Below are 25,326 nucleotides of genomic sequence, written 5' to 3'. Positions count from 1 at the left end.
CTTTGAGACCCCACCCCACCCCAGGACTCTGCGGCCGGGGACAAGGGGCCCATACTTGGGGGTCCCTGCGGGCTGTTCAGATGTCCCCCATCCCCCCTGCCCCCTCCCCCGTGCCACCGGGGTCTCGGCTCAGGCGGGTGAGTGGGGGTGTGGGGAGAGCAGAGCCCAGGTGCACGGAGCTCACGCAGTTGTGGGGAGAGGTTCTGGGGGGAGCACGACGAGGGAAAGGTCTGGGGTTTAGGCCGCTCCCTGAGTAGGGTGAAACATTGGGGTCCTGGAGCCCAAAGACCTCGGGAGGACAAAGAGCCCAAGACGACCGCAGGCGCGGCGGGGCAGGCGCCCTCCCTCCCCCCACTTCCCCCTTCAGCCCCGGGACGGGCGGCCGGGGCGGGTGCGCAGTTTCCGGCCGAGGACAAGCAACCCATTGAGGCCGCCAGCGGGGCTCTGAGCGGCGGCTGCCGCCGGGCTGCTGGAGGCCCGGCTGGAAGCTGCACCCTTGGCCGCTTCCCATCCAGCCCCCTCGTCCCCCCCCCCCCCCCCACACACACACCTCGCCAGCAGCTCTGGAGACCAAGTTCAAGGGCAGCGGCGGGGCGGGAAGGCAGCATGGGGTGCCCCATCCGCCCGGTGACCAGGGAGATGGACGCAGCCCACCGGAGCGCCCTGCATTTAGGCCTGGGCGGGTGGGGGGTGGGAATCGTTGCCGGGAGGGTGGGTGCAGGCCGGGGTAGGGGTCACGCATCTCCGCCGGGTCCCACAAGCAGGAAGCGCTCGAGCCGGGGACAAACAGGGCACTTTTATTAAGAAAGCTGTGGCTGGGGCCCCGCCGGGAGGTGCCCGTCCTGGGGCACCGGGGGTGGGGGGTGGGGGGTGGGGAGGCCATCAAACCCAGCTCGACGGCCCGGGGGCGGGGCCGAGCCTGGGGCGCCACGCCCCTCCGCCCCCCCAGAGGAGCAGAGACCAGCCCTCCTCCCCGCACTCGGGTCAACCAGACGCCCCGCGGCCCGGCCAGTGGCAGGTGGGGCCTCGAGCTTCGACCAGGGGAAGGAGCACGCGGGCCGAAGGCGCCAGGCCTCGGCCAATGAGGGGCAGCGGGAGGCAGAAGTGCTTCTGGCTTCAGCCAATAAGGAGGCCCCAGCGAGGGCGCTCCTGGCCAATAAGAGGTGGTCTCCGGGTTGAACCCTTCCGGAGGGGAAGCGTGCGGCCCGCGAAGCGGCCGGTCAGGCCTCGACCAATGGATGGAGCCTTCCCTCCAGAGCGCAGCGCCCCGCCAATGGGAAGTTGCCGGGGCGCGAAGGCGGGGTGGCAAAGCAGCTCTGCGAAGCCTGGGGAGCGGCTGCCGCGGCGGGCTAAGGGTTGGGCGCGGCCGCTGCCCCGGGCCGCTCGCCCGCTGCCTCCCGGCTCTTCTTACGCGGCGGCTTTTGGATGGGCGTCTTCCTGCGGGGCGTCTCGGGCGCGGGGGTCGCCGGCTTCTCGGGCCCCGGGGCGTCGGGCGCGGGGGTCGTGCGGGTCAGCGAGGCGGGCGGCACCGAGCGCTTGGCCTTCTGCGGTGGCGTCGGCTTCTCCCGCGGGCCCTGCGCGCCCGGGGCGCCCTCTGCGCGGCCCAGGCTGCGAGTCTTGCCGCGCAACTCGGCGGCCAGCAGGGACGCGGCCTCGGGCGCGCTGCGCGGGGGGCCGCCCGCGTCGGGGGCCTCTGAGGGCCCGCGGCCTCGGGCCCGCGCCCGGGGCGGCGAGGGCGCGCCGGGGGCCGGCGACTCCTCCTCGGCCAGCCCCGGGGGTCGCGGCGCCGGGTCGCGGGCCCGGGGGCTGCCGCGCTCGTCCGGCCTCGCCGACGACGTGTCGCTGGGCGTCCGTTTCCTCTTGCTGGGGCTGGGCGCGGCCTCCGGGCCCGGGGGCGCGGGTGAGGGCGCACGGGCGGCGGCAGCGGCGGCGGCGGCGCCCTGCTTGCTGTGGATCCAGGACACCTTGGGCTTGGTGGCCGGGTCGGGAGGCGGCGGCTTCCTGCGCTCGGGCGACGGCGACAGCGACAGGCCTCCGGTCTCGCCCGGGGCCCGGGCCGGCCGGGCCACGCGCGCGTACAGCGCCCCACCGGGCCCGTCCACGCTCGACGCCGACCGCTCGCTGTCCGAGGATGCGGGCAAGGGCGCCGCCTCCTCCGCCGACGCGGGCGCGGGGGACGGCCCCTCGGCGGCGCTGGGGGGCTCCGCATCCCGGTTCTCGGTGGCCGCCTCTGCCAAGGGAAGAGCGCGGGCCGTCACCGCCTCCGGGAAGACCTCCGGCCGGGTCTCGGGGCACAAACCCTCCCTTCCTTCCCACCACCCGGGCTCGGCACAATCGTGGCATCCACCGCAAACCATCTAAAGGTCCCCTGGGCGCTGGCGGCCAGAGGGGCATGTTCCCGGGACTTTAGCCCCAACCTTGGCCTGGCCTTTCGCCCCTCCCCGCCGACCTGCCGTCCTGTTTGTTCCGTGAACGCCTGGGAGCATGATCAAGGGCAGAGAGAGGCGGGTGGGGCCCCGCCAATCAGGCTCTCTCGCACTGCCCCTGCGCCCGAGGCTGTGAGTTCAGGCGCAGTCTCATATCCAGTGCCTCCTCCTCTCCCGTCTGTACCCCGTCCCACGACCTTCTCTGTGCCGGGTGTCCCCCAGCGGTTGAGCCTCGGCTGTGGCTGGACCCGGGAGAGTGGGACCCAACTCCCCAGACGGTCACCAGGCAGCCTGGTCAGGGAGGGGTTGACGGTATCGTGCTCCTCTCCTGCGTCGCCTGTCCCCCAGGAGCCCAGAGACCTTGAAGGGGGCACACTGTGCTGCCTCCCGAGCCTGAGCTGGGGCCGCTCACCCTCGTGGGGTACGCAGTATACGGGGCCTTCGTCCGTGGTGTCGAAGGAGGAGAAGGAGGCCCTGGAGGACCAGGAGGGTGACGGCTGCTCCAGCCCCGACGGGGGCTCCAGGAAGCTGCAGTTGAGCGTGTCATCCAGGTCATGATGCGCCACTGGGGAGGAAGGGAGGTACGACTGTCAGGGGCCCTGCCCGGCCCTGCCCACACCACCCTCCTGTTAAATGGTGATGGGGTGAAGGAGGCTGGGGAGGGTGGGGCACAGCCTGGACGGGCCCAGGGCAGCGCTTGGAGACCCAGGCGAGGGGCCGCGTTTCCCCGGAGACCCCCGCGCGGGCATCCCTCACCTACGACCTTGGGCAGCTTCTGCCGGCGGAGCGGGATCCGGGGCAGCTTCATGCCGATGCGGCTGAAGCGCCCGCACAGTCGGTGCGGAGCCTTCTTGCGGCCCAACGAGAGCTCCCTGCGGAGGCAGGAGCAGACCACCAGGGGTGGCTAAGTGAAGGGGCGGGGCCTGAGGCGCGGGGGGCGGGGCGGGGGGCGGGGCCTCACCGGCGCGCGGGATCCTGGCCGCGGCACGCGCAGCAGCAGCCGAGCAGCGAGAGCAGCAGACCCAGGAGCAGCGCGAGCAGAGCGCCCGCGCCCATCACGCCCTTGCGCTGGTTGGTTTCTGCAGGGTGGGGTGGGGTGCAAGGGGTCAGCACTGGGTGCCGGGCCCCGTTCCCCTGTACCCCGACCCGAGACGCCCCTCACCCAGGCGGCAGGCACCGGTGACAGGGTCGCACGAGTCCTCGTGGCAGCTGCAGGCCTGGGCGCAGTCCACGCCGTGCAGCCCCGGCGGGCACGTCAGGTTGCAGCTGTGGGGGGGCGCGAAGTCAGCGGGGGCCTCCTCCGGTATTGCGCCCCGCCCCGCCCCCGCCCTCACCCTGCGGCCACGCCCCTTCCCTAGGGACGGAAGCCTCTCCGCCACCCCAACCCCGGACACAGTCCGTGAGCGGGGTTTTGGGGACCCAGCTGGCTCTTCTGCGGGCGGGAAGGGGGGGCTCCCCGGTGTAAGGATCAGCGCGGGGTCACCTCGGATCTGCAGGCTGCAGCCCGCTGAGCCCTGGGGTCTGAGCGCCGGCTCGGCACCAAAGGGCCTGCTGTCACCCGCTAGCTAGAGTCATGGGCCAGCCAGAAGAGCGGCCTCCGCCCCCTCCCCCCAGGGGTCTGGCCGGCGTCCCCTCCTTCGGGTCCCGGGGCACTCACTGGGGGCCGTGCACGCCGGGGCTGCATAGGCAGCGCCCCGACTGGAAGTCGCAGTGGCCGCTGCCGCAGTCGGCGCACACGAAGGCGCAGTCCTCGCCGTAAGTGCCATTGCTGCACTTGGTCTCGCACCTCCGGAGGCGGGGAGGGGGAGTCAGCCGGAACCGGTACAAACGGACAAGACCCTGGCGCCCTCCGCGGTGGGCCTTGAAAAGGAGGGGCCGGGGAGCCGCGTTTTTTTTTTTTTGGGAGGGGGGCCCGAGGCCGGCGCGGGCTGCTCACCGGTCGCCGATCCAGCCGGCGTTGCAGCGCGTGCACTTGCCGGTGACGTGGTTGCAGGCGTGGCCGTCGCGGCAAGGCGGGCAGCGGTGGCCGCAGCCCTCGCCGTAGAAACCGGTAGCGCACGGCTGGTCGCACTTGGTGCCGTTCCAGCCGGGCTCGCACGTCAGGCAGCGGCCCTCCGCCACCGTGCACGGCTGTTGGCCCTTGCACTGGCCGCACCTGGGCAGAGGCGGGAGACGGTGAGCTCGGCGCCGCGTCTGCCGGTCCCCGGCCACCCCGACCGCGCTCATCCACCGCTCCCTCCCCAGCCCGGATCCCCGGGGGCCCGCGCTCACCGGCCGCGGCAGCCCAGGCCATAGAAGCCGGCGGGACAGGGCTCGCGACAGTACTTGCCCCGGTAGCCGGGGTCGCAGGCGCACGTGCCGTCCACCGGGTGGCAGCGACCGCGGAAGCACTGGCAGTAACGCTCGCAGCGCGCGCCGAAAGTGCGCTCGCGGCACTGGCAGCGGCCGCTCTGCTGCTCGCAGGGCGACGCGTTGCAGGCGCACTGGTTGTTGCAGCTGCGGCCCCACCAGCCCGCGTGGCACAGGCACGCGCCCGTCTGTGGGTCACAGCGCGACGTGGCGCTGCAATAGCAGGCCCTGGCGCACTGCGCGCCCCACCAGCCCGGCTCACAGCGGCACGCGCCGCTCCGCGGGTGGCACGCGCCGTGCTGGCACTGGCACGCGTGCTCACAGCGCGCACCCCAGCGCCGCGCGTGGCACGTACACTGGCCCGTCACGTCCTCGCACTGCCCGTGCGGGTGGCAGCTGCACAGCTCCTTGCAGTCGGGGCCCCAGAACTGGCGCGGGCACTCTGCGGGGACAAGCCGAGGAGGGGCGCGGGGTGGGGGTGGGGTGGGGCAGTGGGGAAGGGCCGGGCACTCACGGGGGCGCCGGGGCCTCCCCTCCCCCCCCCTCCGACCTCTAGGGCCCCGAGGCCCCGCAGCCCCTCCAGGATCACCACCCTGCCCCGTCCCCCGCGCTCACTGGTATCGCAGTTGGCACCGAAGTAGCCGTGGCGGCAGCGGCACTCGCTGGGACGCACGCAGACCTCGTTCTCCGAGCACGTGGAGTTACCCTCGCACACCGCTGGGGATGACACAGGCCCCAGCTGCCCCGGCGTCCGGCTCCCCCCGCCCCCCCACCATCCCGACCCCAACTGTCCCCTCCTCTCCCTGCCCCTCCTCCCCGCACCCCTGAGGGGGTGGAGGTGGGGGGAATGCCACACTTACCAATCCCACACTCCTCTCCCTGCTGCTTCCAGCCGGCACAGCACGTGGGCAACGAGGAGCTGCAGACAGAGGGATGTCTCCTAAGTCTTTCCCCTCCCAGTCCCCTTCCAAGTGGTCCCAGCAGCCCCCATGGGGGCTCTCGGGAGGTAATGACAGTGTGCTGGCATTTGGGAGAGGTCAAAGATCCCAAATTCCAACGGACCCTGAAGGCTGCAGAGGCCACATCACAACCAACCTTACAGGCACCCCACTCAGCACGGGACTCCCATTCTTTCCCCCCCCCCACCCCGTGTCCTAGGAGAAGGGACAACAGTGGGACCAGACGGTTCCACCAAGGAGAGGCTACCCCCTGGGGGCAGGGGGTCCTGAGCCTGGAGTTGGCATCAGGGGCTGGCATCATATGACATCGTAGGACAGGGTCAAGACTGGCTGGCTTGGAGACACAGAGGCAGTCACACAGCGTAATGTGACACCCAGTAGGAGCTAGGTGCCAGGATGGGTGGGTGTCCTTGGAGAGGGCAGGAGGCCTGGGGGTGGGTGGAAGAAGTGGTCCAAGGTGGGAAGGAGATATTTGAAAGTCTATTTATACTTCTTTTCAGTTTTTTTTTTTTTTTGCAACCTTTATTGGGCTTTAAAGTTACATGCTCATGGAAGGTAGCTGATTGACAACTGTCACACTTCAGAAAGGTGCAGGCTCTAGATTCGTGGGCCAATGGGGGTGCGTGGCCCTAAAGCTTTGGAGACCACTAAAGTAGTGAGTCCCTGGCCACTGGGAAGGGTGCTCAAAAGCTGCCTGGGGGAGACATCCACATATAGCGCTGAGAGGGGTCTGTGGGGAGCCAAACTGGGGTGCACCCAAATCTAGAGGACAGGGGGAGCCTGGGGGTTGCAGGTATGTAGGGTTCCATCAGATCTGGAGGGATTATTGCCCAAATCCCAAAATCCCATGCAGCACTGACATTTCAGGGAAAAGGAGTTAGCTTCTTCAGAAGGTTCTGAATCTAGAATAGGGATGCGGCGGTGGATGGGGGCTGGAGGGAGTCCAAGGAGCCTGGTGGGCTGGGAGGGGGCTGGCAAGGGACAGGCTTCAGTTGGTTGCATATCCCCCCCCCCTTTGTCAGGTTGGGGTGAGGGCATCTACACAGACTGCAGGAGCTGTTCCCCAGCTCGAGGTCATCTCCAAGCCTGGGTGGGGTGCTGGGACCCTAGGGAAACCCCTACCCCAATAACAGGGCTTGATTGTCCTTCAGGCTAAAGATGGGATGTGGGAAATAGGACCCACAAAATCCCGGCCCACGAGAGGGGGGCTCAGTGTATTTCCCACAAAGAAAACTGCAACCTGGAGACAGGAGCATGGAGCGTGGTCTTTTCTGTCCCTTACCGTCTCCACCCTGCTCAGCCCTATCCAGGGACCTCATGGGTGCCCACCTGCAGGGCGTCCCTGCCACAAGCAGGAGGCAGTCACCCCATCCATCCATTCATCCTCTTGCCTCTTCTACCAGTTCTGAACCCATGTCTCTTTCTGGCAGGGTATCTTTCTGTGGGCAGCTTTCCCCGATGGCCCATGGGTCACCCAGGAAGCACCAGCCGGGTTTTGAGGCCTGGCTGTGCGGCTTGCTGTGTGGCCCCCAGCATGTGGCTTGACCTCTCTGAGCATCCGGCTCCTTCTCTGTAGAATGGGGCCCACAGGTTTGGCAGGAGAGCCCAGGTGGGTGATGCTTTCGGCAAAAACTAACAGCTCACACTATCCATGGCTGTTATTTAAGTCACTTTGCTGCTCTCCAGCCCATTCTGGATCCAGTTTTCAGTCCCCAGCCAAAGGGAGCCAACACAGGCTCACCAAGATCAGGGAAACAAGCCGTGGCAGGGGGCAAGCCCACCCTCTCACAGTTGTACAACAGCATATGTGGGGGGCGGTTTCGGGGGAGAGAAGACCCACACTGAAGGGCCCTGGCCGTGTACTGGTGGGGGACAGCTTAGATCACCATTAGCAGCAAGAAAAGCCCCCCCTTTCTGCCCCCTAAGCCCTGCAGCTCCTCCCGCCATGTCACCCAGCCTTGTCACTTGCCCAGTTCTCCTCCTGCCCTTGGGCACCCCTTCTCTGGTTCAACCCCACCACCCTGGGCCCTGTCCCTGATCACCTCCAGCCAGACCCTCTCTCCTCCACACCAGACTTGCAAATCCACATGCCCTCTGGATGTCTGGAACCTTCCAGAATGGGCATCTCACCTGCAACCTTTCCAAAACTGAACTGGCGACCCGCCCCTCACCTCCCCCGCCCCCCAATCCCACTGTCGTCCAGGTCTCAGTGCATCCTGGTCTCAAAAGCCGAAACCCCAGATGCAGTAGGAAACCCACCTGCTCCACCTTCGGAACTAATGGAGAATGGGACCACTTCCACCTACCCTGTCAGCCATCATCTCTCCCTGCATTCTTCCAGCGACTTCCTAGCTGGCCCCAGCACACATGCAGCAGCTGGCAGCCCTCCCTGGGGTCCTGATGACCCTTGGAAAAGTAGAGCCACCTACTCCCACCCACCTCACTCTCTGGCCTCCCCTCTGTCCCCTGGCCGGCTCTGCTCTGCCCTCATGGCTCTCTCATGTACCTCCAACCCAGCAACACCCCTCCTGCTCCCTCCACTCAGGACCCTGCTCCTGAAACCCACCGGTTTCCCACCTCCTGCGCTGCAAATATGTGGCTCCACCATCACCTCCTCAGAGGGTCTCCCCGGATTACCGATCACCGTACAAGAACCAACACCCCCCCAGCTCCACCCCTTCCCTCTCCAGCTTTAGGCCTGGTCTATATGTAATTGCATCTCGGGACTGCGGGGCCTCCCCATCCAGGGGGTGGGGGCCTGTTCCTCGGCTGCTTTGTCCCCCACCCCTACCCCCAGTTGCGCACTGATGACAGGCTGGCACGATTTGATCGGCAGAGTGCATGCCCCCTCCCTTGCAGCCCCGAGAGGGTCCTTCCCTCCAAAACCCGCTCCCGGAGTGCTACAACCCCCCCCCCCACCCGCCCCCGTCCCAGGCTCTAGGTTTGTGGGACCAGGCGGCCTCTCGCGCAGAGGCCTCCCCTCAAGCTCGAGCCTGCCTCCGGGCCCCCGGGTCCCAGCCCTCGACGCCCAGGGAGGCCAGGGGGCCGACCGAGGGACCCCGCGGCGGTGGCTCCCTCCCCCTCTCCAGGCGCGGCCCCGCCTGCCGCCGCCGCTGCATTCCTGGGGCCCGGGAGGCCGGGGAGGCGGCGGCGGCGGCGTCGATGCGAAGCAGATGGCGGGCCAGGTCGGCCCCCGCCCCGGAGGCGGGGCTCGCAGCGGGGAGGGGTCTGCGCGCCTCGGGATGCGAGCTTGGAAACCCTGAGCGGCCCCCTCAGCTCCCCTTGTCTGCGGAGCCCGCCGAGCCGCTACACGGGGCCTTCCCCGGCTCCCCGGCCCAGGGCACCGCGACGGGATGCTTGCGGTCGCACCGGGCCCCCCCACCCCCACCCCCACCCTCGCCCCAAACATGCGCGCACCAGACGCCGGCTCCTCGCCCAGGCTTGGAGATGCCCTTGACCTCGCCGTGGCCTCTGACCGGCCCATCAAGCACCCCCACTTCCATCCTCCCCCGTCTCCCCGAACCCCTGCGCCCACTCCTGATGTCCTGCCCTCCAGCCAGGCCTGTCCCCTGCCTGTCCCAAATCGGGTTCCCGAGCTGACCCCTTGGGGTGCCCCAAATCTGCGCGGTTCCTCTGCGTACCCAGTGTCCCCCACTCGGGAGTCGCCGGGGGCTCTAGATCCTCCCGCCCCCGGCGCCCGTCATTGTCCTCTCTATGCCCGCTTCTGGTCCACTAGGAGCGTCGGCTCCTCGGATCCCAACTCTGTCCTCTCGCCCTCCTCCCACCCAGGATCGCTCTTCCTAAGATACAAATCTGTGCTCCCAAGTCTCGCCTGCCCCAAGACCTGCACTCCGACTCCCACCGCTCCTTCCTGCCACCATCCCGAACCCCCACCCCGGCAGGACACACAGTCGTGCCCTAGAGCCTTTGCACATGCCGTTCCTTCAGCCCGGAAAGCCCTTCCCCGGCTCCTCTTTACAGCCTCTCACGACCCAGCCCGAGTCCCTTTGCTCCGGAACATCGCGTGTCACCCCTCCGGTGGCGCCCTGCACTCCTTCTCGCCCCGGGCATCCTCGGCGGTACCGTCGTGGCCCGGGGCACTGACGTCGGCAGGGGCGGCCGAAGCGGCCCGCGGGGCCAGCGCGATGGGCGCGGGTAACCGCGGGCGCCCCCTCCCCAAGCGGCCGCGGGCCCCCTCCCCCAGCCTGTCCGGGCTCCTACCCCGGCGCGCGGCACACGTTGCGGCCGCGCGGGTTCAGCTCCTGGGGCGCCGCGGGGCCGGGCAGCGGCCAGAGCAGCAGCAGCAACAGCAGCGGCGGCGGCGGCCCCTTGGCTCCCCGGCGCCGCGCCGGCCCGGCCCCCGGGGCCCCTGCGCCCTCCATGCGGCGCGGGGCAGGCGCGGGGCGGGCGCGGGCGCGGGTGCGGCCGAAGCGAGCGCGGCCGGAAGCGGAGTGCGCAGCCGGGCGGGGGGCGGCAGGAGGGGCGCGGGGCCGGGCAGGAAATTCCACATCGGCTCCCTGATCCCGGGCCAGCCGCGGCCGGCCAGGCGGAGGCGCCCGCCCCGCGCGCCAGACCCCACCCTCCGGCCGCGTCGCCGCCCCCACGCGGCCGCTTGCAAACCTGGGGGCGTGCTGGCAGGAGGCCGGTGGGCGCGTGGGTCAGGGGGAGGGAGCCGCCGCGGGGACCCAGCGCCGCGGGCGCCACAGACCTTGGCCGCTTCCCCCAGGCACCCAGCGCCTCAGAGCCGTCCAGGGGCGTCCAGGCCGCGGGCTGGCCTCGGGGCTCTCCCATCCTGAGCTCCGGGTGGTGGAGCTAGGCTGCTCCTCCCGGCGCCAAGCCTGCCAACCCGGAGCTTGGAGGCCTGAGGGTCAGGGCTAGAAGCATCGGGTGGGGGGAGGGGGGCGGGGCGGGTGTCGCCAAGGTGGGATGCTGGGGGGAGCGAGCGGAGTGTGGGCGGCAGTTGTCCGTGCCTGGGAGACCCCCGCGGTGCTGCTTGAGGGGCGTGAGGGGTCCGGGAGCCTGGGAGGCGGATGCTGCTGGGTCTCCAGCTTCGAGGTTGGAAGCTGGGAGCCCCTGTATGGAGGCGGAGGTGGGGTGGGGGGTGGAGGGGTGCTAAGTGCCCAGAGCCTATCAGCAGGTGGGAGTCCGAGGAGGCAGGGACTCTGGGTCTGTGAGCTGGGGGCGCTGGGTGCCCTAGTGGGCATACTCAGGTCCAGGTCCCTGTCTGTGGCCCAGGAGCCCCCAATCTTGGGGTTTGTTCATATGAAACTTAACCCCACAAAGGACAGGTCAAGCCTACTTAAAATTAGGCCTAAGAGTCACCCCCAAGAGAGCCTCTTTTGTTGCTCGGATGTGGCCTCTCTCTCCAGCCAACACAACAAGCAAACTCACCACCCTCCACCTATCTACATGGGACATGACTCCCAGGGGTGTGGACCTTCCTGGCAACATGGGACAGAAATCCTAGAATGAGCTGAGACTCAGCATCAGGGGATTTAGAAAACCTTCTCGACCAAAAGGGGGAAGAGAAAAATGAGACAAAATGAAGTGTCAGTGGCTGAGAGATTCCAGAGTCAAGAGGTTATCCTGGAGGTTGTTCTTAAGTATTAAATAGTTATCACCTTGTTAGTCAAAATGTAACAGAGAGGCTGGAGGAAACTGCCTGAAAATGTAGAGCTGTGTTCCAGTAGCCATGTTTCTTGATGACGATTGTATAATGATATAGCTTTCACAATGTGACTGTGTGATTGTGAAAACCTTGTCTCTGATGCTCCTTTTATCTACCTTATCAACAGGCGAGTAAAACATATGGAATAAAAATAAATAATGGGGGAACAAATGTTAAATTTAGTAGATTGAAATGCTAGTGATCAATGAAAGGGAGGGGTGAGGGGTATGGTATGTATGAATTTTTTTCTGTTGTCTTTTTATTTCTTTTTCTGAATTAATGCAAATGTTCTAAGAAATGATCATGATGATGAATATGCAACTATATGATGATATTGTGAATTACTGATTATATATGTAGAATGGAATGATCCTAAGTTTTAAAAAATGCAAATAAAGTAAAATTTTAAATTAAAAATAAATGAGGCAGTAAAAGTCATGCAGTCCTTCCCCAGACCAGGGTAGCTAGTATCAAAATACTGTACTGTCTGGGTAATGTGTTTGTATGTCTCCTAAAAAAAAGGGGGGGGGGACAACAGGTTCCAGTCAGAATGCATTTGTCTTTTGAGCTTGATGTGGGAATCGAGAGCCCTAGAAAGGGTGTTGGAGGGAAGGGGAAGGGGCCACAGCAGGGGAGGGACCTGCCAGGGACACCCTGAAAGGATAAATGGGGCTGCAGGGGCTGGAGGAGGGGTCTTGGGACAAGAGCCGTGGACAGAGTAAGCAGGGCCATCACGGACCTGGCGGACTGAGAGGCACAGGGCCCGGGGCCTTCAGAGGCCGGGGCCCCTCCCTCAGCAGTGCTGGTGCAGGGGCTCCAGGGCAGTGGGCAAGGCTGGGCAGAGGCAGGGTTGGCTGCAAAGAAGTCGCACCAGTGTGCTCACGAATGCAAACATTTCCGGGGCAGCTCAGCCTGGCATAGGTCTGCCCTGGCAGTGAGGAGGGGGACAGGCCCCTAGGGGTTGCCACTAACTTACTCTGGGCCCTCAGGGGGTCAGTCCGGCTACAGTGTCCACCCCAGCAGCTCCTGGCAGCTGTGAATCCCGGGGCTGGACCAAGTTCATTAACGGGCATCTCACACCCCACTGCCTTCTTTCCTCTTCCCCAGACCAGTTCCTGCCTCCTGTTGTCTCCCGCCCACCCCACATCCCTGGGAAGGGTGCCACCTGGACCTGCTGCCCTAGCCAGCCCCAGCCCCATTGCCCTGGGGACAATGCCCCACCCACGCCTGCCACCAGGCCCATCTGCTGTGCCACCCTGTGGCGAGTGGCCTTCCTGACCTGGAGTCTGGACACCCGGCAACCCTCACCAGGGCTGAGAGGTGCATGCGCATGAACCATGCCTGAGCCAGCCCAGTGTTGGGGTAGGGGGAGGGCCAGGCCAAAGAAGCTGTAGGCTCACAGGCCTCCCCCTCCACCACCCACCAGCCCTTGGGCCCCAGCCTACACGCGACAGACAGGTGTAGACACCCCGAGCTGGCTGGCTGGTCCAAGCAGGGTGGTTTCAGGGAGTAGGCAGAAAGGGACCAGTATTCAGGCTGAATGCAGGGATGGATGGGGGGTGGGGCTGGAGGAAGGCTAAGAACTGGGCCAGGCTGGGAGGCCCAGGGTCTGGGAGGGCAGGAAGGTGGTGGGGGGCGCAGGCACAGGCTAACCTGGGTGCTACTTAGGCCAGGCTGCTGCCCAGTTCCCCGTCCTGCATCCAGGGCCCACACCCTCTACCCCAGCCCTTGCTCCAAGACCAGAGGGTCGTCTCCTCAGATCTGCAGCCACCACTGTGGCCCTGGGTGGGGGGACAGCACCAGCAAGGTAGGGGCACAGTGTCACTGTTGCTGGGCTCTCCTGGTGCCCCTCTCCAAGACCCTGGCCTGAGAGGTGGCCAAAAAGACACAGGGGATGCTGGGTCCTGGACTCACAGAGTGGGGTCCCAACCAACTGAGCCCACGTCCTGCACCCTTGGGGAGCAGGGAAGTGGCACTAGGAGTGACCCTGGGCTTGCCCCCCCAAGGTGTATGTGTGTGAGGTCACATGGGGGGCCGGGGTGTGGGGGCCCTTTCCTCTCCCTCCCTTCAACCAGCACATACTCTGTCCCTCCGCCTCTCCCTCTGTCCACCTCAGGGTGCCAGATACAGCAGGCCAGAGGCAGGGCACTGCGGGGCAGAGGAAAAAGACCTGGACAACCCCACACTCACAGCCCATCTGGGAGGCCCACAAGGAGACCACAGGTGAACATGGGGCATCCAGGTGGGGAGAGCTGGGTAGCCCAGGTGCTGGCCATGCAGGAATGAGGCCTGAGCAGGAGGTCCAGGCACCGGGGGCCTGGGATGGGAAGGGGCTGAGCAGGCCTCTCCCTCACCAGGTACCGAGGCTCCTGCACATGGGTTGCAGCCATATGTAGGGCCTGCAGGTTTCTAACTAGAGCTGGTGGGGAAAGTTTGCTGTCACAGGAGGTGCTCAAGCATGGCTGGGGGGGCCACTTGAACCAGGCAGGGGGATGACCGGGTGGTGCCCCTTCAGCCTTAGGGGTCCACTGTGCGCATCCCTCTGAGGTCAGGACCTCGGCCCCCCAGGTGACTCTGTGGCTCCGGGCCCGGCTGTCCCACCTCAGCGGCGCCAAGCCTGGGAAGCGCCCTTCACGGCGAAACGGCTCAGACACGCTGTGCTGAAAGCAAGTGAGTCTGTGGCACAGGAAAACATTAAAACTTTCGTGAGATGCTTTATTTCATTTATCAACAACATGGGGTCAGAAAAACCCAGCTGCAGGGGAACCTATTTTCACTAGAACCAGTCCCAGGCAACCTTAGGCAGCTGCCCTCCCTTGCTGCCCAGGTAGCCACCCACCTGCAGCCCTGAACCTCCCCACGCCTGCCCACACTCGCCCAGGAGAGGGGCCAAGGTGCCTGGGCCTCCGCCAGCTGGGCTACCAGTTTTCAAACCTCTTTGGAGCAGGGAGGGGGTGGCTGGTGGCAGTGGGCCTTGGCCATGCTGAGGAGGACAGGGCCTGGCAGAGTCCTGCAGAGGACCAGAGCCCTTCCAGATACTGCCCAGCACGAGGCGACCCACAATGATGGGTGCGGCCTGACACCTTGGGGGCTGGCCTAGGTGCTGGTGTGGAGAGAGGCGGCAGGGGCAGGCGAGGCATTGGGCACAGGGGGGCAGGGCCACGCACACCTGGGTCAAGGGCTTCTGGCCCTGGCGGCCTCCTGGGACCTTGGGCCCCCCGCGCTCCCACCCCGTCCCCGGGAACCTAGTCCTCACTGGAGTTATCAAACTCCTCCCAGTCAGACACACTCATCACCTCAGAGGCGAAGTCTGGGTCAGCCTGGCTGCGGTCGGGGTTCCAATCCGGGGTGCCGTGGGGCGGCTCGAGCAGCAGGGAGCGGGGCAGCGTGAGCACACAGGCGGCCAGGCCCGAGATGGAGTTGTCCAGCTGGGGCCCCTCCTCCCAGCAGTCCTTCTCCACATCGTAGACATGCACATAGCCGGTGCGGCTGCCACGGTTGTGAGAGCGGCCGCCCAACACGTAGATCCTGTTGTCCAGCACGGCAATGCCAGGCTCACCGTGCCCAGCCGGGAGTGGGCAGACGGACGACCACTGCGTGGACAGGCAGCTGTAGCAGGCCACCTGCAAGGCAGGGCGGGAGTGAGGCCCACACCCACTGGCCCTGGGCCAGCTGACCAGATCTGAGCCAGCTGCATCCAGGAGGACCAGGGCCCCGGAAGGCACGACCTCAGCCCGAGGCTAAAGTTCAGAGCACACTGGGTCAAAGGGCTCTCCTGGAGGAACGGCCTGGGGCTCAGTACTGTGAGACCCCCCCAGAGGCCAGGCTGGCGCCATCCTACCCTGCCCGGAGGCGGCCAGCTCTGCCGAGCCCTTCCTCCAGCCACGCTGGCCCCTGAGCTGCCTGTGGTGTCTGCTAGCAGGCTGCTAGCTCCCATGCTCAGAGGGCAGCAGTCCTCTCCCTTCACAAGGCTGGATGACCCAAGACAATTAAAAAAAAGGTGGAAAAATGGACAACCTACAAATAATCCAAGAAACGCAAAATAAAACATCAGGGACAGACTTTCAGCTGCTAATCAGCAAACCGCTAGGGGGGAAAACCTCCACAAAACCTGACGCTGGTGCAGGTGTAAAGGCGAACCAGTGTACGTGTGTTGGACACTTCAGGAAAGCAATCCGATGATGGTTCACAAGAACACCTTTCTGACTTATTAGTCCTGGTTTCTGTGGCAGGTAGGTGTGGTAGGCTGGATGATGTACCCCAAGGCAGACAGGTTCTTACTCTTCAACCCCCACTCCCGAGGCTGAGCCCAGGGTGAACAGGACCTCCTGAAAATGTTATTTTTGGTTAAGGTGTGGCCCACTGAACGGGGGTGGGTTCTAATCTGGATGTCAGGAGGCCTTATATAGAGAAGAAGCCGGAAGCTGGAAGTCAGAGAAATGAGCCAGAGAACCTGAGGACTGCCAGCAGCCAGCTCCAGAGCACGTTAGGCCCCTGGAGAAAGCAGTTCCTGCCGATGGTTTGATTCTGGACTTGTTATAGCCTCAAAAGATGGCAAGATCCAATAAATGCTTGTTGATTAAGCCAATCCACTGGGGGGCATTTGTCATGGCAGCCTGGCAAACAAAGACAGCAGGACAGAGGGCCCCAAAGATGCCCGCGCTTTAATCCCCGAAACCTGTGAAGATACTCCAACACATGGCAAAAGGGACTTGTGCAGAGGTGATTAAGGATGCAGGCCTGGAGGTGGGGAGACAGTCCTGACTATCCAGGGACCCCATCTAATTCCACAAGCCCTTGAAAGAGAGCGAGTGAGGCAGAAGACAGGGAGGGGTGAGGTGTGAGAAGGACCCAGGCCATGGCTGCTGCTTTGATGATGGAACAGGCCATGAGCCAGGGATGGCCTTGGCCTTCAAGGGCTGAGACTGGCCTCCAGTTGATGGACAGCAAGGAAATGGGGACCTCAGTCCTACAACTGCAAGGAACTGAATTCTGTCAACAAGCTGCCTGAGTGAGGAAATGGACTCTCCCCTCAAGCCCCCAGGAAGAAACAGCAGTGCTGACACCTTGCTCTCAGCATGGTGAGGCCCATGTCAGATTTCTGTTTTAAGCTGCTAATTTTTTCGGCAGAAAGACACTCACTACATTAGCCCAGTGTCTCTCCCACTGGGGAGTCGGGGGGCTCGTTAGACACGGAGAACTGGCCCCAACCCCAGCATCTCCGACTCAGTGGGTCTAGGGTAGTGCCTGAGAACTTGTGAGGCTGGGAATGCTGGTCTAGGAACCCCCCAGAACCACTGCTCCAACCTAAGAGAAGAGCCAAACCACCTGGAGAGCTCTATGAGGGAAGTACTACTACTGGGAATAGTTAAGTGCTAGGTCGAAGCTCAGTGAGAAACGCAAAACGGAGAGCCTCCGACTACAGCCAGACAGAACACCCCAGAAGGTCCCCCGTGGCTGGACTGTGAGTGCGTTCCCTTGCCTGTCCTGATTTTTAAGGCTCTGCAACGTGGGTATGTTACCTTTATAATTAAAGTCAACTTATTTTTAAGAAAGCAGACACTGGTAAGCAAGTAGCAATTCCTTTTTTTATCAGTAACACTGGAAGGGACAGGAATACTGCTGGGTTCTGGGAAGGCTGTACTGGAAAATCCCAGGTCTAACTCTCCTGGAAAACGAGAGGACAGCAGCAAGGCTGTGGAAGACGGAAAACCATCTCCTGCGCCTGCAGACAGCCTGGGACCCGCGGCCTCAGCCAGATGTGGGCTCACCTGGTGCACGTCCCTGCGGTAGCCGGCATCGTTGTTGCTGCCCCCGATCACATAGAGCTTGTCGAGCAGGGTGGCCATGCCGTGCCAGGCTCGCCGCACGGGCCCATCGGCCAGGGCATGCCAAACGTTGCTGGCCGGGTCATAGCAGTGCGTCTCCTTCAGGTAGTCCTCCCCTCTGCGGCCGCAGGTGACGTACATCTTCCCCTGCAGCGTGGCGCCCGCGTGGGCATACACCTGGGGCCGGCAGGGCAGAGGGTGTGAGGAGGGGCCTGGACCAGCGCTGAGGCTGCTCAGCGACACCTGCCATGCCGTGGATTCAGACGCCCCAGGGCACCCAGGCAACCCTCCAAAATCCGACAGGAAAGCTCCTGGGTTTCTCTCAGATGCACTGTCCTATCTATGGGGGCCTGACCTCTTCCCAGTAGACGACTCTTTTGGTGACCTGGGATCAACTGAGCTTCCACGAGCAGGAGAGCCAAGCCTCCGCCTTCCCTCTGTCTAAAGGAGACATCTGCGAGGGGGACACAAAGGGAATCTGAGTATCCTCTTCAGAGCCTGACCTCTTCCCAGTAGACGACTCTTTTGGTGACCTGGGATCAACTGAGCTTCCACGAGCAGGAGAGCCAAGCCTCCGCCTTCCCTCTGTCTAAAGGAGACATCTGCGAGGGGGACACAAAGGGAATCTGAGTATCCTCTTCAGAGCCAGCCCCGGGGCAGCTCCCCACAGCCCCCACCGCTCCCCACACCCGATGGCTGAATACTCATCCAGGCCTGCTTACCCCGCTCACAAAATGTGTCTCTTTGCAATGACATTTAATGATACAAAGCACATGATGTGGTGAGGAAAAACATGAGGTGTGAAATCAGACACAAAGAACCACCCCGCCTGGGTGGTAGGGACCTGTGGGGAGGCCAGGGCACCAGGCCTTCGGCCTCGCCTGTGCCTTCCAGGCACTCCTGGCCTCCTACCTCCACGCTGGTCCCTATCACCTCCCGAGCCTCCACTCTCGTCCCAAGTCCCCTCACCACACCCTGCTCAAGCCCATGTAAGCTTCCATGCCTAGAGGTGTGGAGGCCCCAGGGTGCTGTCACAGGCTGGCAACTGACACACATGTTACGTGGGTGCTCAGGATGGGGCAGCACCGTGGGCAGGACGCAGGCTGAGGGCTGGGATCTTCTCCCTCTGACAGTGGGGGTCTGGGAAGGCCCTTTACAATTTATCCTAAAATTAATTTTACGATCATTACAGATTTACATGTACTTGTAAAAAACTACAGAGAGATCCCAGGTCCCTTTATCCCATTTTCTCCCATTGGTGACACTGGGCAAAACCGTAATATACGATCTCAGACAGGACACTGAAATTCATGGTCAAGATAAAGAATATTTCCATTACCACAAGGGTCCCTGTGTCGCCCTCCTATGGCTACATCCCACTTCCCTTCCAGACCAGACCCCTCCTTAGCCCCTGGCAACCACTCATCTCTTCTCCCTTTCTGCAGTTCTGACATTTCTAGAATGTGATGTAAGTTGAGTCATATGTTAAGTCAACTCTGGAGATTGACTATGCCAATCGAGGCTCATCCACACTGCTGGGTGCCTCAACAGTTCATTCTTTTTTACTGCTGGGTGGTAGGTCGTGGTGTGTCTCTACCACTCTTTAAAGTGCTCTTCCAGTGAAGGACATCTGATTTGATTCCAGCTTCTGGCTATTTCACTTCTTTGGGATAAATGCCCAGGGGCACAAGTGCTGGACTGTCCAGTAGGTGGCAGAGACCCAGCAGAACTGCGTGAGTGATGAGTGACCTATTTACTGCATTTCACCAGCACTCGCTGTTGCCACCATTTTTGTTTTTTATTTTGGCCATTTTGGTAGGTGTGTGGTGATGGCTCACTGTGCTTTTCATTTTGCTAATGATGGTGAACATCTTCTCATGTACTTTTCTGTCTGTATATCCTCCTCGGAGAAATATCTCTTCATGCCTTTTGCCCATTTTCTAATGGGAATATTTATGTTTGTGTGTGTGTGTGTTTACTGATGAGTTTTAAGAGTTCTTTTGATAGATATACCTATATGTATATTAGACATATATAAATAGGTATCAGATATTAGTCCTTTGTCTGATACGTTGCTTGCAAATATTTCCTCCCACCCTGCAGCTTGTGGTTTCATCGTTTTATCAGTGTCTTTTGCAGAGTAAAAGTTTTAAATTTTCATGAAGTCCAACTTATCAACTTTTTGTTTTATTAATTAAACTTTTGGCGTCAAGTTAAGAACTCTTTGCCTAGCCCAGAGCCCATTAGATTTTATTCTAATCTTTTTTATCTAAAGGTTTCATAGTTGGGTGCTTCACATGTTTAACTCAGTGATCTATTTTGAATTAATTTTTTGTATATGGTGAAAGACTCAGGTTGAAGTTGTTGTTTTTTGCCTATAGACGTCTAATTGTTCTAGCAGCAGCGTTGGGTGAAAAGGCTGTCTTTTATCCATTCAACTATTTTTCCAGCATTGTTAAAAACAACTGGGCTACATGGCAGGGGGAGGGGGTCTGTTTCTGGGTTGTCCGTTCTACTCCACTGATCTCTGTGTTTATCCCTCTGACAAAACTATAGTGTGATTGCTTATTATATAGGAACCTTTGAAATCAGGGCCTGATTTCTACCATTTTACCTTTCTTCTTCAAAACTGTTTTAACTATTCTAGTTCCTTTGTCCCTTCATATAGATGTTTAAAGTCTTGTCCATAAATGCAAAAAACCCTTGCTCAGATTCTGAAAGGCAACACATTGAACGCTTTTGTATCATCTGAGGAAGAAATGACGCCCCTACCATGTTGAGACTTCCATCTATGAACATGGTTCGTCTCTTCAACACTTAATTTTCTTTGATCTCTTTCATCATTTTACAGTTCTCAGTATAGAAATCCTCTACCTGTTTTATAAAATATATACTTAAGCACTCCATTTATTTCAGCTATTTTAAAGGTATTTTTAATTTCAGCATCCACATTGTGACTGTTAGATATAGAAATACAGATGATTTCTTTTTCCAGTCAGGCCTGTGGTTCAGTTCCTGAGTCCAGTACAAGTGATCTGTGTGTTTTTCCTGGATGCTGCAACTTTACCGAACTTGGTTTTTCAGGGTTTTTTTTTGTAGATTTCTTTGGATTTTTTACTTAGACAATTATGTCATCTGCAAATAGGGGCAGTTTTAGTCCTTCCTGTCTGAGTCTTGCCTTTCGTTAATTTGCCCTATTCCACTGGGAAAACCTCCAGGACAATGTGGGAACAGCACGGTAAGCATGTGCCTTCTTGCCTAGTTCCTGATCTTAGAAGGAAAGCATACAATCTTTCACATCAGTTATGCAATTTTTTGTTTTGTTTTGTTTTGCAGATTGTTAAACATGTTGAGGAAACTCCCCTCTACTCCTATTTTTGTTTCTGAGTGTTCCAGTCATGAAGGGGTGCTTAATGCAGTAAAATGCTCTTTCAGTGACCACTGATGTGACCATGTGATTTTTCTTCTTTAGCTTATTAATATGGTAGGCTTCACAGGTTGATTTTTGAATACTGACCCAAGCTTGCATCCCTGGAATAAACCCAATTTGGTCATAATGAATAATTATTATACTACTATGTTTTAAATTCTATTTGCTAGTATTTTTTTAAAAGGATTTTTGTATATTTATGAGAGATTCTGGTCTGTAGTTTTCTATTTTTATACTGGCTTTGCCTGGTTTTGGTAACAGGGTAATACTAACTTCATGAGAAGAACTGAGAAGTTATTCCTTCCTCTTTCAGTTTCTGGAAAAAGTTTACTGCGTAGAATTGGTGATAATTTTTCAATAAATGTTTGATAGAACTCTCCAGTGAAACCATCTAGAACTGGACATTTCTTTTGGAGACATCAACTCCCCTAACAGTTATAGGACTATGCAAATGACCTATTTTTTTTACTGAGTGACTTGTAGTAGTTTATGGTTTTTCTAGGAATTGATGATTTCATCTAGGTTGTCATATTTATTATCTGGAGGTGGAGGTGGGGGATATGTTGGAGTTCTCTGTATGGAATTTGACCTGCAGGTCTAAAATTATTTCAAAATTAAAAAAAAGGTAATAGCCTAGTTAAACAAAAATTTAAAAACAATTTATAAGGTAGAGTTATAGAATTCCCTCATTAGCCTTTGATGTCTGTAGAGTTTGTAGTGATGTCCTTTTCATTCCTGATATTTTAAATGTGTCCTCTCTTCTGTCAGTCTTGTGGACACGTCACAATTTAATGATCGACTGGAAGAACCAACTTTTTGTTTCACTGATTTTCTCTATTGTGTTTCTGCTTTTAATTTCATTGATTTTTGCTCTTATCTTTGATATTTCCTTTCTTTGGTTGATCTGGGTTTATTTTGCTCTTCTTTTTTCCAGGTTCTTGAGGTGGGAGCTTCAATGACTGATCTGCGATTTTCCTCTTTTCTAATATGAGCACTTAGTGCTACAAATTTCCCTTTAGCTATTTCTCACAAATGTTGACATTTGCATTTTCACTGAGTTCACGTATTTCATTTTTATTTCCTTTGATACTTCCCCTTTGGCCCATGCATTGTTTAGAACTGTGCTGTTCAGTTTCAAAGTGTTTGGAGACTCTCCTGTCACCCTTCTGTTACTGATTTGTAGTTTGATTGCATTTTGGTCAGAGAACATACTTAGTACTATTTCAGTTATTTTAAATGTTGAAGTTCGTTTTAGGGTCCATAGCATGATCCATCTTGCTATGTGTTCCATGGGTAGTTGAAAAGAAAGTGTATTCTGCTGTTGCCGAGGGTGCCCTAGAGACGTAGGTTCACTCGGCTGATGGTGCGGTTGAATTTTCTTCTGTATCCTTGCTTATTTTCTGTCGAGTTATTTCATAATGATTGAGAGAAGGATGTTAAAGTATCCACGTGGGTTTCTCTATTTCTCCTTTCCATGATGACCTTCTGCGTCACATATTTAGCTGTTATTTGCTGCACACACATTCTGTACTGCTGTGTTTTCTTGATGGCTTGACCCTGTGTCACTATATAATGTCCTCTCAGTCTCTGGTAATTTTCTTTTCTCTGAATTCTACTTTATCTGCTATTAATATTGCCAATCCTTCTTTCCTTTGATTTGACACATTTTTCTCCATCCTTCAACCTAACAGAAACTCATATACATTAAGCTATAACTCTCCATTCCCCGTCCCCCCACCCCTGGTAACCAATATTCTGCTTCCTGACACTGTGGAATTGCTTATTCTAAGTATTTCATAGAAGAGAAATCACATACTACTTGAACTTATGTGTTTGGCTTATTTAGTTCAAATGTCTTCGAGGCCCATTCATGCTGTAGTGTGTCCCAGCAGTTCACTTCCTTCCAGGGCTGAGTAATGCTTTCTCCAGCCTGACTATGCCCCTGGGCTTCAAACCTCGAATGCCTAACTAACGTTTCTTCATGACAGCCCCCAGGCAGCTCACATTTATCATGCTCTAGATGGAATCTTTCCTTTCATGAAAACCTATTTGTCCTCTCAGGGGGTGGCCTCACCTTCCACCCAGGTGCTCACACCTGGAGCTTGGGAGTTTATCATGATCCATCCCTCTTTCATTCCCCAATATCTGATCCATCAACAACTCTGGTCAGTCCACCTCCAAAATATGCCTTGACTCTACCCAGCCTCCTCCATCTTCAGAGCCCCCGCAGCCATCTACCTAAACCACCCAATAACTACCTGGCTTCTGCTCTCACTCCCCTTCTCTTATCAAGTACTCTCATAGCTTCTCCATTCTCTCATAATGAACTGTAAAAAGTTCCTTTTCAGGCCTGCAAGTTCCTTCTTCTCTCTCCAAATGGCTGCCACTCAGTCTTCCCCTATACGTCATTCTACTTGAATTCTCCTCAGATGGACCTCCCCCAACTCATATACCTAACTTAGTCCTGCCCAAGCCCCCTCCCAGGAAATTCTTTAGTTCAGGCTCCTCTTGACTTCCTTAACCACACCTACCATACTGTTAATTATCTTACTGATTTGTATAATGGTTTACAATGGCCAGTTGTGCTTTAATACATAGTTGCTGAATTAATGCATGAAGGAAAGAAAGAAGGAAAGCTAGCTGCCAGTTGTGGCTCGCGGAAGACCACGGCTGCCCCTCTGTGGCCATGCTGGAGAACTGCAGCTTCCCCAAGCAACCAAGACAAAGAACCATTAAAGCCCCTTCCGCTTCTCAACCCCCATCCAGGAGGCATCCCACCTTCATATCTTCCACGACTCTGGAATAGAATTCAGGAGCCAATCCTTGTCTATCATGTCTCAATGACCCCCAAATATTTTTCATGCAAAATCTGCTCCATTCTCCAAGATGACGGTAGGGAATGCCCCCCAAGAAAGGCTTTCTTCCTCAAAGCTGAGGACCCGGGAACAAGGCCAACCTTTCTTGCCTGTGAGAAAGGACAGGAATCCTTGACCCTGGAGGCAGTGGTGCTGGAGGGACCAGGAGTGCCGGGTTTGCTGTGTGAGTGAGGCCGCACCCAGGTGGCAAGGAGCTGGACCAATTAGGAATACTGCCAGCTCCCTAAGGTCTAAGCCCTGGAGGGCTTGGAAGAGGGTGAGAGGCAAAGCGGAAAGAGGTTCAGAAAGGCCAAAAGTCTTGTCAAGGCCCCAGAGTTCGTGTGGGCAGAGCGTGGCTCTGCGCCTGCACATATGTCCACCAAGCCTTAGGAGGCTGAGGGATCCCAAAGGTGGAACCCCACTGACTGCAGGTGCTCCTCAAAGGGTGGTGCTGCTCCTAGGAGGGCAGCACCCTGTGCTGAGAGGCTGGGACCTGGGAGTTTGGGACCAGCTCAGCTTCCTCCTCCCCTGTGATCCCACACCTGCTTCCTGGGCCAGCATCCAAGTACTCCAAAACCACAGACTAAAAGAAAGGCACCTCCCTAGGGCATCACCGTTACACAACGAGTATGATTTTAAATATCTTCAAATTGGAATAAAGTAATGCGTAAAATGCACATGATCTTTTTTTTTCACACACACACACACATAAACTTAAAGCAATACTGGCTTCTCAAAGGCTCTTAAAGCAATTCTGGCCCCAATGCTCCAGAGAGCCTATGGCAAAAAAGTCTGAGAACGTGGCTGCTGAAAGGCTGCATCTCCGGTTTAGCATCTTTGGAAACAGCCTAGCTGGTCTCAGCTGTGCTAAGGGACAGACAAGGGGAGGCTCCTGGCTACATCTAAGCTGTAGGGTCGAAGCAACTTACGGAGGCCAACATGGCATGACCAGGTCTCAGTGCAGGGTCTCCACGGAGACAATGACAGCTCACTGTCTCTCCACACCCCAGGACTGAAGGCAGGCACGAGAAGGTCTCTTTCAGAAGAGGCTCCTTACCTCCCTCTTGAGCGGAGCCACATAGGACCAGGAGTTGGTGGCGGGGTCGTAGCACTCCACGGCATTCAGGTCGCTGTGGTAGTCCCGGCCTGCCACGGCGTAGATGTACTTGCCCACGACACACACACAAAGATCGGCATGCTCCTGCTGCAGGGACTGGATCTGGAACCAGCGGTTGTGCCGCGGGTCATACCTTTTTCAGAGACATGAGAGCAATACCACATTGGCCAGGCAGGAAAGGCTGCTCAGCAGGCCCCACCCATGCCTCCAGCCCCGGCCCTTCCCCTCTGTCACAGTCCAGCCTGAACCCTGGCCCCAGGGCCCCACATGCCAGTGCATGTCTGAATGCCAGCCATGCTGTTAGACTCAGCCCTGGAGGGTGTGCTACTGGGTCCCATGACGCCTGTCCCTTCTGGGTACTTTCCTCAGATACTTTCTAGCCCACCAACCTGTTTACCCCAGGGCGCCTGCAAGCACCTCAATCCAACTTTATCTTGCCTCATGGTCCCCAGGGCCCTGTTCCCTTTCAGGAAGGCCCCCAACCATGGCCCCTCTTAACGAGTCCAGCATGACAGCTTCCCTCCTCATAGGCCTCCTGGCCTCACACTGCCCCCACCTTCCATCACCCAGGGGTCTGACCAGGACGTGCCCTGCACAGTGCCGATTAGCCCCTCAGAACATGCACCAAGCTCCCAGCACAGCTCACCCTCATCATGCCCCTCACACAGGAGTCAAGATGTTGACTATTCTTTCT

General features: G+C 58.8%; 2 protein-coding genes across 4 annotated transcripts in view; both read right to left on the bottom strand.

Annotated features, from left to right (window-relative positions):
* Positions 1-1,270: 1,270 nt before the first annotated feature.
* On the bottom strand, positions 1,271-10,116 carry SCARF2 (scavenger receptor class F member 2). The gene is made up of 11 exons (XM_077159113.1): positions 9,956-10,116; positions 5,636-5,694; positions 5,391-5,492; positions 4,698-5,217; positions 4,363-4,581; positions 4,084-4,212; positions 3,589-3,692; positions 3,388-3,505; positions 3,183-3,298; positions 2,839-2,991; positions 1,271-2,230 (listed from the first exon to the last, which is right to left on the bottom strand). Exons 1-11 carry the CDS (start codon positions 10,114-10,116, stop codon positions 1,350-1,352), a joined length of 2,562 nt encoding a protein of 853 aa, XP_077015228.1. The 3' UTR covers positions 1,271-1,349.
* A 3,976-nt stretch (positions 10,117-14,092) lies between these two features.
* The window catches only part of KLHL22 (kelch like family member 22), a 46,667-nt gene continuing 35,433 nt past the window's right edge, over positions 14,093-25,326 (bottom strand). For all 3 annotated transcript variants that reach the window (XM_077160318.1, XM_077160319.1, XM_077160320.1), the window contains 3 exons: positions 24,573-24,765; positions 17,174-17,407; positions 14,093-15,025 (listed from right to left, as the gene is read on the bottom strand). In XM_077160318.1, the coding sequence (XP_077016433.1) occupies positions 14,648-15,025; positions 17,174-17,407; positions 24,573-24,765 (805 nt within the window). In that variant the 3' untranslated portion in view covers positions 14,093-14,647. The remainder of the gene's footprint in view (positions 15,026-17,173; positions 17,408-24,572; positions 24,766-25,326) is intronic.

This window comes from Tamandua tetradactyla, chromosome 5, assembly GCF_023851605.1.
Source record: "Tamandua tetradactyla isolate mTamTet1 chromosome 5, mTamTet1.pri, whole genome shotgun sequence".
NCBI lineage: Eukaryota > Metazoa > Chordata > Mammalia > Pilosa > Myrmecophagidae > Tamandua > Tamandua tetradactyla.
This window is presented reverse-complemented; position numbering and strand designations above follow the sequence as displayed.